Raw genomic sequence first — 15,069 nt, 5'->3', positions numbered from 1 at the left:
GCCTGGGACCCTCTGGCATGCATCCCAGATGGGGCCAGACAGCACCAACCACTGCTCTCCTAGAAGGAAAACCCCTTCTCTGATCCTTACATAGTCCTGGGGTAGAGCGGCAGGGGTGGAAGACGACAGGGATTTGCCTTCACCACTGGCCCATCATGGGACCTACCTCCTCTGGGATGCGGACCGGGCCTCTTCGTGAGGGCAGGCAGGACAGGTGGGCTGTGACCCAGCGTGGCTGCCATGGCTGTGGTGTCTCTCTTTGGTGGAAGGTCAGTCGGGACAGTGCACTCCCTTTTAGCTTCTTAATTTCATTACTACTAAAGGAGTCTTTCTCTTTAAGAAAAGCTGTGTTTCCCTTTCAATGAACTTGTTTGGTAGGTACAATAAATGTGTTTTATGACCCTACCACCAAAATGGGTGAAGTCTTGTCATGCTGTGTCTGTAACAATCCACGGTCGGTTCTTCATTTTCTTATTTTCCAGTCTCCACTTGACCTGGCCAGCATTCTGTAGTTGGAGGGTCATACACTCAGTACAGAAGGGGTAGTTACACGGACATAGGAGTCAGGGGCGGCATTTAGTTGAAAATGCCCTGCAATGGCTGATGCTCAAAGGAGGTGCAGATTGACTTCCCCGCTCCCTCCTGGTGAGCCCAATGCCTGCTTGTTTCCAATCAGGCTGAGGCAAAGATGCCCGACTGCTGCCTCAGCTGGTTATGGATGTGTTGTGTGCCTGGACCCCTGGAGGTCCTGCACGCTTCTGCTCAGAAGGAACAGTGATCTGGGGAGAAACTTGTCCACTGCAGCGCCTCACCAGTGTGCATCCTAATCACACGCAGGTGTGCAGCCCTTCAGCAGCGGCCGGAGGAGGAAGCCCAGCTGTGCTGCTGAGCCTGAGCAGGGTGGATTTGCAGGGGCGGGATTCTAGCCCCTTTGTGAGGGAGGGAGCCCCGCAGGTGCACACGCACCCCCTGGCTGTAATGGACGCCCAGTCACGGGGTCACATTCCCATCCCAGGGAAGAGGAATTTTCCCATACACTTACCCAGCAAGCAAGCCTGTCCCAATGCAGGGAGGTCAGCACAGGCCCCTTTGCCAGAATGTCTGAGGAATGCAATACAAAATGAAAACGCACAGCTCTCCCAGACCACGGTCTAGCATATTGTTGCTGTTAATTCCCACTTGGGGTGCTGCATGGGGTTAGTGCTCAACAAGTAATAACCACATATTTGGCAGTTGCTAATACCCAAACTCCAGAGGTTTTCTAATCATAGAAGGATGGAAGGAACAGTTGCAGCTGGAGGGGACAAGAATGGGCCATGAGGTGTAGTGTCCTTGCTTTCTCATAGTCCCCCAGAGCCAGAAAGCTAACAGGCAGTGTGCTTGTATCTGTCTGACCCAGTTGTGCACAGCTCACCTGGGAAACACTAAAGGGACAAAAGAGAAAGTCCCTTTCTCACTTCTATTTACATATTCAGTTTTGAGGGAGAGTCCCTGAGATGTGACTCCTTGATTGTCTGGCCAAATGAGAGAGAATAGTGTTTCTTGAGAACTTGCATATTAGGTGTGATAGAAACTTCTGTTACTTTAGATAACAAAATCTATTGAATATTCTGTGTGGCAGGCTCTGTTTGATAAGCCCTGAGAAGACAGGGGTGACTAAGACACAAATCCCATCACTCAGGACTCTCCTCTTAAGGTCAGGAAGAAGTTTGATGGTGGGGGCAGGGAGGAGCAGACTCACAAAAATATAATTCCTGCAAAAATGGTCAGTACTTCAATTGAGATGTAGCCAGGGCACCATGAGGGCTCGGAGGGAGGGAGCGAAGAGGACTGCTCTGGGAGGTAGCAGCAGTTGGGATTTTGGGCCAAGTCTCCAGGAGGTGTGGAGAGTCACAGGCAGTCTCAAAGTTGGAGCAGTTGATTGCAAACATTTCAGAGAACAGCGCATGTTCAGAGGCACCCACAGCCATTAGCATCTGGAGTACCGGGCGGCTGCAGCAGAGCTGCGGTGGGCAAGAGCTTGTGACTTCTGACTCCTGCAGGCACACAGGCTTTCCTCCTTGGGGACCACTACCTGAAGAAACCCCCGAACCAGTCTGTTTTCATTCTTTTAAAACTGATCAGTAGTTACCAACTATCTATTTTCACTTCCCGTGCCTTATTTGCCCTTCCCAGGCCTCCCTTTCCCCACCCTCCATGCTCACCAGACTGCCCGCTGTTGCCTCCAGGAGGCAGCATGATGCTGTGGCAAGAAGGGGATGAAGTGAGGCTCTAGAGTAGAGGCCTGCCTTTGAGTCCCAGCTGTCACTCCGCAGCTGTGAGATTCTGAGCAAGTCACTTACCTTTGCCTGTTTGTGACGATCTGCACAGTGAGTATGACATAACCTCCCACGACTGTGGGGCCTAAAGTGCAGGGAAAGCAGCAACTTCTTTCTCTGCACTCGCTTCCTTTCAAACCCATCCAAGCTCTGCCTGTCCTTCAGGCATCGGGAGCAGCCGCCTCCCCCAAGCCTTGGGGAGTTTTCTCTTGACAGAGTTTACTGCACCCCAGAGGCTCCTCCGGACCTCACCGGTCTCGCTCTGGAGATGCCTTCACTCAGGGGGAAGAGGACAGACCGGTGTCCCTCAGCAGCTCCCCACCCGGACCAGTGTGATTACTCACCTACATTCTGATGGGGCACAGGCAGGGGACCTAGCCTCCTTGGAAAGGGGAAGAAAGCTTTTCTGTGCTCAGCACTCCTGCAGGGGAGCTCCAGCCTTAAGGCCGCAGAGAGATATTTGTTCACGGAGCACACTTAGCTCCAGCTACTGACAGCTACTTAAATGCCATCCCTCAAGGGACAGAGCAGCCCAGGTATGTCCTCTTCTCTCCTGCAAGAGAAAGTCAGCAACAAAGACAATGCCTAGTGACAAATAAGAAATGCTTTGTTCTGCCCATCTTTCTAAATCAACTGTAAGCTTCTCAGGGCAGGGAATGCTGCCCCTGCATGGCCTGGGGGCAGAAAACTGAGCCAGGTGAGAAAGTGCTGCCACCCCACATATGAATCACAAATGTTAAGAATCAGGTTCCAGGCTGGGTGAAACAATGCAGAAACAGATACCATGGGGTCCGCCATTGCACTAGAGAGAAGAGACACTAAAAGAAAGCGAACTTGCTCTCCTTTTCCTTTAGGAACCATATTACAGAGCATCTGTCATAAGCTGGACAAGGTGCTAAAGGCTGTAGGGACAACCTCAATTAGCTCTATTAAATAAAGACAAACAAAAAATCCTCCCCCAAACCAGAATCCAAACCTGACGCAAGTGATTTCATAGAGGAGATGGAAGGTGGCGGCGCTCAGGAAGATAAGCCTATGCAGTATCTCGAAGCTAATAGCAGAGCCAGGATTTGAACCCCGGCTTGCATTTACTGCTTAAAGAAGAAATTTGCTTCCTGGTAAAGAAACAATGAGAGCATGGTGGGGTTTTTTTAAATGATTATTTTTGTAAATTTTACATAGTCTCAAAGTTACACAAAAGTTACAAGTACAAAGAACACTTTTTCCCTCTGAACCATTTGAAAGTAAACTGACACGATGCCTGATCACCCACTGACACTTTAATGTGTCTTTAGTACAAATGAGGACATTCTCCTGCTCCTCCACAATCATTGAAATCAGAAAGTTAATAGACTTCTTACTCCCACCTAATCTTCAGGCCCCATTCAAGTTGTGCAAACTGCCCAACAATGTTTTTATAGCAGGACCACCTAATCCAGAATCAGGTGTATTAAACTGGCATGTCTTCTTAGTCTCCTTAAATCTGCAATTAAATTTTAATAAAATGTAGGGTGAAGAAAATCAAGCCTTCAGAGGTCACTGGCTTTCCAAGGGTTGAGCAGAGAAGTGGACGTGAGCCATTGGTCCATGAGCACCACGGGGCTGACCACAGACATTATTTTCCAGTGTCCAGCACAGGCTGAGAATGACTGTGGGCACCGGTCATACCCAGTTTAGGCTTTTCACTCGGTACCAGTGGACTCCACAGAAAGTTAAATCATGAGCAAGGCTTATCTGTGTGGCTGACTGGGACACACACACAGAAGTGGATTTCATCCACTGCTTTTCAATTTTAGTCATTTTTTTAATGATCTTGAACAATAATAATTATTTTAGCCAATCCTTATTGAGATGATGCTCTTGGTCAGGCATTGTGCTACATGCTTTATCAATCTCATTCAATGCTTCCAACAACATGGGGTATGCATTCTTATTAATCCTGTTTGTAAATAAGGACACTGAGGCATGGAGAAACTGGATGAAGCTGCCTAAAAATCACACAGATGGTAAAGGCTTCCAGGGTTCACAGACCTTATCAACTCATACATATGCATGAGATGTTTAGTCTTAGTTTAGTTCCTAATGAAATAAAATGAACTTTAATCTACTGAAATCAGATTCTTCCTTCTCTCAAAGCAGCACTGAGAAAGGGGCTTTTCAATTGAACAGAGAGACTTGGACTCAAGCCTAACTCTGGAGAACTCAGATACACCCTTCCTCTCCCAACACAGAGATCGGGTCAGGCAAGATCACAGTGCTGGTAAAACATGGTTTTCAAAAATATATTTGGTGCTTAGACGATAAACAGGAAATAAGAGCCAGCATCTTTTACTTTATCGTTTCACTTTTTATCATTTTTTAAGCTCTGAAAAACCAAAATAAGATAAAATTTGATGCATGTAGACTTTTGAAATATGGAGTGATGTAAAATAATGCCAACAAGTTGGGGAGGTTGCTCTTTATTCTAGTAGGTATGATTTACCCAGTAATTGCTCTAATTGCTTCAACTTAGCACTTCTGAGCCTCTCCTGTATGCAGAGCACTTCAGAGCTATGAGTCCTAGCTTCTGACATCAGATCTCTAGGTCTACCCACGCAGATGTCAGTAAGAACTTGTGTGCAGCCCTGTGCCAGTGGCCTGTGTCTCCTGGCTCCTCCTTGCCTGCAGCTTGGTTTTCCCCTCTAAGAAGTCATCTGCACTGATGCAGAAGCCATGCCAAAGGATAAGAGCTTGTATAGTAACACTCACCACTGAGCTGGTAAGACATCAGAGCTGAATCTTTCATCAGGGACTTTAGGTTTTGAAAGGGAAGGACAACATCCCATTGTCCCTAAGGGATGATAACGTTATGAGGGATTTCCTTTAGGAGAAAACTGAATGCTTCTTCTGATTGATCATCAACCATCACTCCAGTCAGTGGAATTTACTGGCTCCTAAGGTCCCAGGATTGGGTCAGTTTAGGGAAAGCAGTAACACTGCTAGCCACTCTCAGCCAGAGACCAAGCTGCTTCCCTGCTGTACCTCCAGGTACCCACAGAAGGTGGATTCACATAATGGCTTGTTTTTGATTCGTTAATAAAGCAACTTCTTTCCAGCTAACAAGACTAATGCAGAAATGGAGAACTCATTTACAGTAATTCTCTATTCAGCAATTTAAAGATGCCCTTTCAAAAATGACTAGAATATTTTCAGAAGGAAAGAATCATAATGTGGTGAGGAACTCTACCCTCAGTGCCTGACACAGTACTTGCTTATAGCTGATCCCCAGTGGAGTTTCACTGAAAAAAAATCACAGAAGGGGCAACTGCACGTGGAAAGAACAGGCTTCGTCTGGGACAGCCCATGGCCTCCCCATGCTGGCTCTGGGGAAGAAGAGCCTGCAGGGAGCTCACAACCCGGCCAGCTAAGCCTAAGCGTGGAGCTTGCTGGCTGTCTTGTTGTGAGACGTACAGTTAACATCTGTCAACAGTTCTTATTAGTTGACCAAAGGAATGACTGGAGAACTTTATTCTTTGTCTTGCACGGGTAGCTCAGGAAGTTAACACTCCTTGGGGAAGCTTCTCGGAGATGGGTACATGGAGTGCCTCTCCCGATGTTGAGCCTCCTCTGCGTGAGACTGTGCCACTGGAGGCCAGATAAAAGGCTGACTTGGTGCTCTGTGACCGGCTGTAAGACAGTCACGGGTGGGGTCTGCAGGCTGTCCTGGTATCCAGTCTGATTTTGATGAGCTCAGCCAAGACCTGTGCAAAGTTATTCTGGGCTGGTGAGCTTCCGCCTTAAGTTGGGTCCACTGCCAAGATCCGCTGCTCATCACTTCCTGCTATGGCACATGAGTGTGTCCTTCTCAGAGCCTCATAAACTTCACATAGCTGACTATACACTTAATATTCACTGGTCTCTTTTGCATATTCTAGTAAGTGTTTCATAATTCCTCTAGAGAGGCTATTCTACAATGCAGTTCAATCAAAATAGCCTAAATTAAGATTTCCTTTTGTCTGCAAGGATCCTGTCTACCAAAATTAACTGTATGGTGCCACTGGCTATCAGTGCTTGTTGCCTTGTGTTAGTGGTTATATTTTGGACAGATCATCCTTTAGCCAGTCAGCTACCATGTCAGCCATTTCCTGGTAAAAATGGAGGATAAAGGCATGAGGTATTTTTTTTTCACAGAGCCGAATGTCTCCTTCTGGAAAATCTTTCTTCATGTCTTCATAGTACTCTTTTGGACACCAAGCATCTATGGTACCATAGTAAAACGTAAGCTGAAAGATAAGACAAAGACATTTTATTAGAGAACACTTTCCCCTCCCAGAACAGACATGACACCAGCAATGTGCACGGTGTTGGAATAGCCCCTGCGCCCGGCCCTGAAGCTGGTCCCGAGGCTGCCCCCACGGAGCGGCTCTTTCAAGGCCGGGAGCCTTCATGGTTTATGGGAGCGAATCAGGAGGTGTCCGAAGGGAAGACCCATGGAGGGAGAGGCTGTGGGACAGATCACCTGTGATTCCCCGGAAGGTGTGGATGTTGAGGTTGGACCAGACACTGGAGAGATGGTAGAGGAGGACAATGAGGACTCACTGGGACAATGACCGAGTCACCAGTGACCACTCCTACTTGCCCACGGCCACGTGGTGGACATGTTGAATTCAAGTGAAGATGAATGAGACAGATGCAGGCTTCTCAATGGAGCAGGTGAAATGTGATCAGAACCCTGAGGGGGGCAAGCACATTTCCATGAAAAGGCCCCAAGGAGCAGCAGAGTGAACTGATTCGGTGGGAAGTGTTATAATTGTACTTTAGGTGACAGCAGGCAGGCCGGATGGAGACAGAGCCTCCTTTGAGGCATTACTAAGCTCTGTACTGGATACTGATCTATACCCACCCACAATACATACACACACACACAAGTACACGCATGTGTATATATATGTCATGTACATACACACACAGAGTATATGTATATATGTATGGGTACATATGTCTACATACACATACAGACATCCCCCACTGTTTGAAAGTTCACATTACACCACTTTTTGCTTTTATGAAAGACCTACGTTAGTACCTGTTTTCATGAACCAAAAGAAATCCAAAGAGGATTTTTGCTTTTATGAAAAAAGGCAAAAGTGAGAAACTGCTCAGCATTTGTTTTGCAGTGAGCTATTATAAGAGGCAGTGCGTACCCCAACCAGTGTGCGGCCCCGCCAAGCTCCTTCCCCAGGAACCATACTCAGCACGTCAGCATCAAGACACCACAGCTGGGAACTGTGTCTGTGCGCACCTGTGCTTCATCTCTACTTATTTTGTGCTGTGCATTCATTCACAACAAGTGTCATAAGGTATCAGAAAAGCCTGAAAGAGATTATTTTTTGGGGACTGGGAATGCTCACATTTGTCCACATAAATCAATGGTAACTGCTTCTTTATGCCATTTTGATTTATGAAAGGTTCCACAGGACTGCTCCACATTTGGACAATGGGGGGAACCTGTTCCTTATCCTGGAGCCCATAGGAACTAACAAAAAACTTCACAAATGCGACCTGATCAGGTCTATATGGTAGGAAACTTATTCTGGTTGCAACAGTGAGAGGCTGGAGGGTGTCAAGTGGTGGGGGAAGAAGGATATGAAAATATTCCTATAATAATCATTATATCCACGATCTGAATATGGACAGATGAGACTGCTCTTACAAAAACAATGACCTTTACTGTAATAACATGATGACTTAACCAATATATAAAGAGATGCTTAGTTAAAAAACACTTAAAAGAGGAAACATTTGATGCAATAATCCGGAGAGTCAATTATGAACCACTAAACCTCGAGTTACAGAATTATTCTGAGTCACTTCACAGAGATTTTTCTGGTTGTCACTTGGGGTTTTAGTTTTGCATGCTGCAAAAATCTGTGGCTCATAGATTTCTCATTTAATATGTTCTTCCCACTCTATTTTTGCTCACTGCAACCATTTCTGAAAACTCTAAAGCCCCTAAAACAAAAATTCACTTTGTCATGGTTCTTAGCAGAGTATGAGGTTCCTTTTGTGTCCTGGGGAAGAGGAGAGCCCTGCCGCTGTCTCCTTCTTTCCTCCTGGTGTCAGTCTCTCTGTAGCTCTGAGATGCTGTGGGTGTCTACTCTGTCCAGCTGTGGAAAAATAAGTTCCCCAGAATCTCTCAGCAACCACCCTGCTATAGCTTCCCTTTGAAACACCACTTGAAGTACAAGCTGTCTGCAGGCATTAATTGTCTACCAAGAGGGCTAATAACTAGGTTCTCTCCAAACGAGTCCCTTCTCTTACCACCAAGAATCCATCACATTTTATCCAGGCAATAGTAGTATATGGCACAGTCATTATGCACAGTTGTTCAGCACCTCCTCAGAGTATGAAACAGTGCTGAGGAATCTAGGAATTAGACTTGACCTCGTGTCCATCGGTCTGTTCCTCTGCTCCAGCGCGCTCTCTTGCCTGAAGATACTCGGAGAGCCCTCACTTCAGTATAAGCTATGGTGGTAAAGTCTGTGGAAGCTCCTAATACAAAAGGGTCAACTAGAAAGCAAGCAGGGCAGGAGGATGCCCCCAACATCTTTGATAAGGAAGACAATATGACTATACCGGTCGTTGCTTCCTGCCTAACATTTCAAAGACTACTTCTGTGGAGAACTTAGCATTTACTTGTCAGTGAGGCAATTACAACTTAAAATGTTTCCAATAAGAAGTCAACTTGATGAACCTCAGCACTGGGAAGTGCCATCCCTTAACTCATGCATCAAAGGCCGGACAGTTGAGCAGGAACAATAAACATGGATTAGAGGGACCCCTACACCTACCTTCAGGTATCAAGAGACAAGTTGTGTCCAAGTAGTTATGGGACATGCATGCCCCAGGTATGTACTAGGAATATCAACACAAAGTCATGTCAGTCTTTAGGATGGAGTAATGGAAAGGATTCTGGATTTCCCATATGTTTATCTGATTTTACTTCTCAATCTTCCAGGCCAGTAACCATTTAGAGTGGGTTGTATTTGGTTAAATCTCTAAGTGATAGTAGGGTAAGGTCTTTTTGTTTTTGTTTTTTTTGAAGTTCTTCTTCAGACTATATTCACTGAAGGACTCTCTATGAAAATCTTGGCTTGCAAGTAGAACACATGTCTATTCTAATGTCTTTACACACACTGGCTTAAGATACTTCCTGGTCCCTACAGATTATAAGTCACAGGCAATAGATCTGAACAGAGGACACTGCACCTGTAGCCCTAAATAGGAAACTGAAAAAGTATGGGGTGTGTGGAGGTAGAGGTGGGAGAAGGGAAAGGACAGGTGATGAAGAAAGAAGGAACTGGACACCAAAGCAGGCTGGTTGAGAGTGTACACCATTATCATGTTGATACATAAAAACAAATGGCAATGAATAACAATGCATTCATGAAAACTGGCAATAACGTGCCAGGTTCTGTGCTAAGCTCTGTTCATTAAGTCCTCACAACAATACCCTGAGGAATGTATTTTATCTCTATTTCACAGGAAAGGAAATTGAGGCTTGGAGAGATTAACTTGCATTAAGTTTAAGCAATTAAGTGAGTTGTAAAGCTGGGTTATAAATTTGGTGGCCACATTTCTAATCAGTATCTTTTACTACTATTTGCAATTAACAACAAACTGACTCATGTTATGAAAACCGAAAACCTAAAGTCTGGGACATCTTAAAACTCGTCATGAAAACTAAATGAATGTGACAATCAGTGACAGGAGCAAACCCAACTTCTTCACTTAAAGCCTTCTCAAAGTCTATGTATTCCAGGACGCTGTGCATGATGGGAGACGTAAATGCTGTGAAAATATTGTAATTGTTAACTTAAGAATTTTAGGCTATTGGCAGGATGTTCACATTCACAGGTTTGTAAGAAAATAAATTATTTCCTATAGTTTATTTCTCCTTGGCACGTGCCTTTATTGAGATGGAAATTATTCTGTTTCCAAATTATTGTCATTTTGAATAATCCATTCCTCTATTAAATACAGAAGTTACTTTTCTCAGTTTTTCTACATTTTCTCTCAGAACTACACTGCTTTTCCTGGTGTGTTTTCTGCAGTAAAGTGGAGTTTTGGTTACTATAGTTTCTTTGTTCACAGAAGTACTTTCCTTTAACTCTTCAGTGTGCCCTTGAGGAGACACATCCCAGCTGAAATGTCCCTGCAAAGGGCTGCAGCTTGCCACCATTCGGAAGCTACCTTTGTTTTCTCTCTTTTTTTTTGCTTTTGTCCCTGAAACCAACAGGTTCATAGCAGTTCCACTAAAAGTGACTCTAAACCTCACCCATCTGGCATTGGCTAAGTGGCTGAAATTCAGAAGTAAGACACCTCTGCCCTGGAGAAGCTTCCAGACTAAGGAAGAACACGGGCATGTACCAAGTGGCCCTTCAACACAACAGGCAGAGAGAGAGGTATGAACAAAGAGGAGGCCAAAGTAGGAACCCCGCGTTCTGCCTGAGACAGTCGACAAAGCTTTGTTTTAGTACACAATTTGAGTTGTGGCTTTTATGCGTTACTAATAGAGGATTCATTGTGAGAACAAAAGATATATTAGAAAATATCTTATGACCCAAGTTTATATTTTTGATTTAGCAATACCTAAAAAAATCATTTTCAATGGTATATCAACATCTTAAAATATTAAAAATGAAAAAAGCCACAAAAATCTCTACCTGGTAGTGTATACACACACACACACACACACACACAATGGAATCCTATTCAGCCACAAAAACAGAAGAAAATGTTGCCGTTTGTATGACAACGTGGCTGGACCTTGAAAGCATTAGGCTAAGTGAAATAAGTCAGATTCAAAAAGACAAATACTATATGATTTATTTATATGTGGAGTCTCAAAAAAACAAACAAACAAAAAAACTGAAACAGAGAACAAATTGGTAGTTGCCACATGTGGGGGTGGGAGGTGGAGCAATGGGTGAAGGTGGTCAAAAAATACAAAGGTCAAAATTGCCAATTGTAAGATGAAGAGTTCTGGGGACGTAATGTACAGCATAGTTAACAGTACTGTACTGCATATTTGAAAGCTGCTAACAGAGTAGACCTTAAAAATTCTCATCACAAGAAAGAAATGTGAGGTGATGTATGTTAACTAAACATTGTGGTAGCCATTTTGCAATATGTGTACATATTGAATCATTATGTTGTATACCTTAAACTAATACAATGTTATATGCCAATTGTCTCAATGAAACTGGAAAAATATTCTATCTGAATTATTTCTTTCTACTCAACGGTCCAGAAGGACTATTAGGATTGCAGGAATTGCAGGTCTAGTAAAAGGAGGTTTTTCATAGTCTTAGAATTTTATCTATTTATTTATTTTGTTAACCTTACAGATAAACTGACTTTTAGAAGCTGCTTAGAATATAATTCATCATGCAACCAAGGATGCTATAAACTAGTTTTCAGTAGTTAACCAAACTGAACTTTATTTCTTCAAGTGGTCACTGGCCGATCTGTATGACAGAGTGCAGACCTGAACACAGTGGTAAATGGTGTTTCAGGGCTACCCTGCTCAGAGTGAAAGGGCTTTTCCTAACACCTTTATACTCTACTCTGGTAAAGTAATTTGTGAAACTGCAGGAGCTCATCACACCCTTACAGGGAAAGAGCTCAGTGCAGCATTAAGAGCTTGGGCCCTAGGCCACGTCCACCTAGGCTGGAACCTTGGTTTTTCCTTTCACTAGTGTTGTTATCTTGGACTAGTGACTTAGTCTCTCTGTGCCTGTTTCCTCATCTTTAGAGAGGGACAGAAACAGCTACCTTGTGGGCTGGTGCTAAGGGATGGAAAACAAAGCATATCCAGTACTTAACATCCTGTAAGCACTCTTCCAGGGTGGTTGCTATTATCAAGGTCATGGCAAAAAGAGGGAGTTGTGTCCCTCCCATGGCCACAGTGGGAGTTGTGTCCAGGTCAGAGGAAAAAGCAGCCTCATGATCTTAAATAAGTTTTTAAGAGAACATATTTTCTTCTGATAAACTGCTTTTGATATGTCAGGCCCAGAATATATGTATTAACATTTTTTTTAAGCCTAAAGCAAAGTGCTTCATTATATACATACGTATACATATATATTACATATATAGTACTCCCCTAAAATGATCACAGAGAGAGACGTTGGATAGAAAATCAAGAGCACTTATCAGCCAGATAAATAGTGAAGTACATCCCCTCTCTTCAAGCTGCCACTCATGCTCAGCTCACTGAGTGGACTCTCATACGTTTCCTCAGAAATGAGACCTGCAGCCTCAGCTGCAGTGCCGTTTGCGCACAGTGAGTCAAATATCTTCCAAAATGAATGGCGGTACCCGCATTCTGAGACTGTCCCTTGCCTTTGCTGGGGCTCACAGGGGAGTCCCTGGGTTCTCACAGCTGCAGGGTGATGCCCTGGGCTCTCCTGGGCTGTGTGGGGACCCCTGTTGGCATTTCACAAAGAGGGGAGGCTCACTGGGCACTGACCTTCCTGGCTAAGTTTATGTGTGGGTTCCTTTAGGAAGAGCCCTGCGCTGTCACGGTGTAGGGCAGGGGACAGAGTCAGCCAGCTCTGAGACAGTAACCAAAGAACAACGATGCAGAGGTTCGGGGAAGGGATGCATTCTCTCTGCTAGACTTTAAGAAGTCAAGAAAATTTACATTACTCCTGTTTTCTCCAATTTTTCTTTCTTCTCTGAAATAGCTCCCACCTGACCAGGTATTTTTGTTTTTTTGATCAAAGAGGCAAAAGATCAGATAGAAAGCAGCCAGTCAGTTGCTTACCAGAGGGTCAAATTAGTCCCCACACATCGAGGCCTCCTACCTCCCAGCTCAGTTTCCCTGAGCTGCCTTTGTATCCCCATTTTCTTCCCCCTCCAGCTTTCCCAGGCTCTGGCTACAAACCATTAGGTCATCCAGTACTTTCCATCCCTGGGGAGAATCCAGAACAGGCTGGATGACAGCAATGGACTGCTGCTTCTCCCCTCCCCCAAGTGGGACATGTAAGCCTCAAACCTACAGCCTGAAAGGAAACCTATTCTGTAAGATAAGCATCTCCTTTCAGTTACTTAAAAAATCTTATCCCTCTTGGGAACAGAGGAATAGCAGTCACAAAGCTTTGTAATTTCACTGCTGTCTTTCTGAGCAGCCACTTTTAGGAGACCGAAGAACTGCTAAACAATGTGAGACAATTTAGGAAACTCATTTTCCAATGTACCTTGTTTCCTTTCTTCCTTTTATACAGAATTGGCTCAGTTACCATTTTTAAGAAAAGGACAATTAAAACCCCTAAAGATTAAAAGAAGTGGCTGAGGTTGGAGGTGAAAACACTATCTTTTATGGCCACCAAGCCCTGCTTCCTTCTGCGGCATCCCAGGGAGCAGTGGGAACCGAGGTGCCAGAGGGGGAGGAGGAAGCCCAAGCGGGACTGACAGCACCACCCCGCAGTGGCTGGCACAGCTATGCTCCAAAAGGCTTGCAAAGTGGGGCTTTCTCCTTTCTGTGTGACTAGTGTGAGGGCCTGAACCCACTCATTCCCAAATGGAAGTCACTGGGCCATCGAGTAACTAGCTTTGTCGCTTTTTTCCTGGGACTGGAGTGAGAAGCTGACCCAAATCTACTTTCCTCTGGTGAGGCAGGAGGGCACGAGGTGCCAGGAGCAAATGTGCCCTCTTGTGTTTCTGTTTCTCCCTGGTTATATGCCTCAGAAACCTGAGAGAGGTGCTGGAAGGGTCTTGCTTAACTGACAGAGAAATGGCCAAGTCCAGCTTGTCTGAATTCTCTGCACGAGGGTACTGGCCCACGTCCTGGTAAAGATTAAGCGGTACAGTATTTTCCTTCAGCACCGTTCCTATACACCATCTCCCTCAGGCATCTCATGGGGAGCGGTGGCTGTGATCTAGACGGAGACTGGGGCATTCCGGGGTCTCTAGGCTATATATTTAAACAAAATATTTTATTACGGAATGAAAATATCTGGGAAAGAAAAGTTAGGCAAATAGTCTTTTAAAAGTACTCCACAGGTATATTTGGGATACAAGTAACTTAATAAGAATGATGACGATAATAATAATACACTTCTACTGAATGCGTAGTACACGCCAGACACAGTTACAAGGTCTTTATATGTATTTATAGTGCTCTATTTTGGGAACTGCAGTATGAGAATAGATGCTGTTATTAAACCATTTTATTGATGGGAAAAGGAGGCACAGTGAAGTCAAGTAGCTTAACCAAGGTCACATAACTAAGGCAGTGGTGGTGCCTGGGCCGATTCTGAAGACTGCTCCCCAGTACACGCCGCACTTTTCAATCACACTCCACTAGCGACTTTGAGGGTACACTAACATGAGCACCTAGAATACTGCTCTCAAGGTCAAAATAATTGACATGAAAACAAACCTACCTAGTTCTAGGATGGTTATGACATTCTGAACAGGCTTCACATTAAATAGGCAGAACTAACACAATCAGTTTCAGATGGAGGCTTGGCGGGCAGCCCTGGTGAGCTGGTCCTGGGAGTGCTTCCTATGCTCCGCTAAGCAGGACGCGTGCATGTCCGAAGGATTTGCATGCCCCAATCTGCAAACAACTGCACCAGGTTTGCTCCCAAAGGCAGCATGCACCTCTAGACTCGGGTGCGCTAAGCAGGATGCGGAGGGAGCCATTGAAGAGGGGTCCCTGCTCCTGAGGGACTTTGCCCCCTCCCCAAACCACTGTTGCCCT

General features: G+C 44.9%; 1 protein-coding gene across 3 annotated transcripts in view; it reads right to left on the bottom strand.

Annotated features, from left to right (window-relative positions):
* Nucleotides 1-3,459: 3,459 nt before the first annotated feature.
* LDAH (lipid droplet associated hydrolase) overlaps nt 3,460-15,069 on the bottom strand; it is a 99,366-nt gene continuing 87,756 nt past the window's right edge. For all 3 annotated transcript variants that reach the window (XM_073216019.1, XM_017666942.3, XM_073216014.1), the window contains one exon: nt 3,460-6,580. Coding sequence is in view for 2 of the 3 variants with exons in the window: in XM_017666942.3 (XP_017522431.1) it covers nt 6,389-6,580 (192 nt within the window). In the remaining variant the exon portion in view is untranslated. The remainder of the gene's footprint in view (nt 6,581-15,069) is intronic.

The sequence above is a fragment of the Manis javanica genome, chromosome 1 (genome assembly GCF_040802235.1).
Source record: "Manis javanica isolate MJ-LG chromosome 1, MJ_LKY, whole genome shotgun sequence".
Lineage (NCBI taxonomy): Eukaryota > Metazoa > Chordata > Mammalia > Pholidota > Manidae > Manis > Manis javanica.
This window is presented reverse-complemented; position numbering and strand designations above follow the sequence as displayed.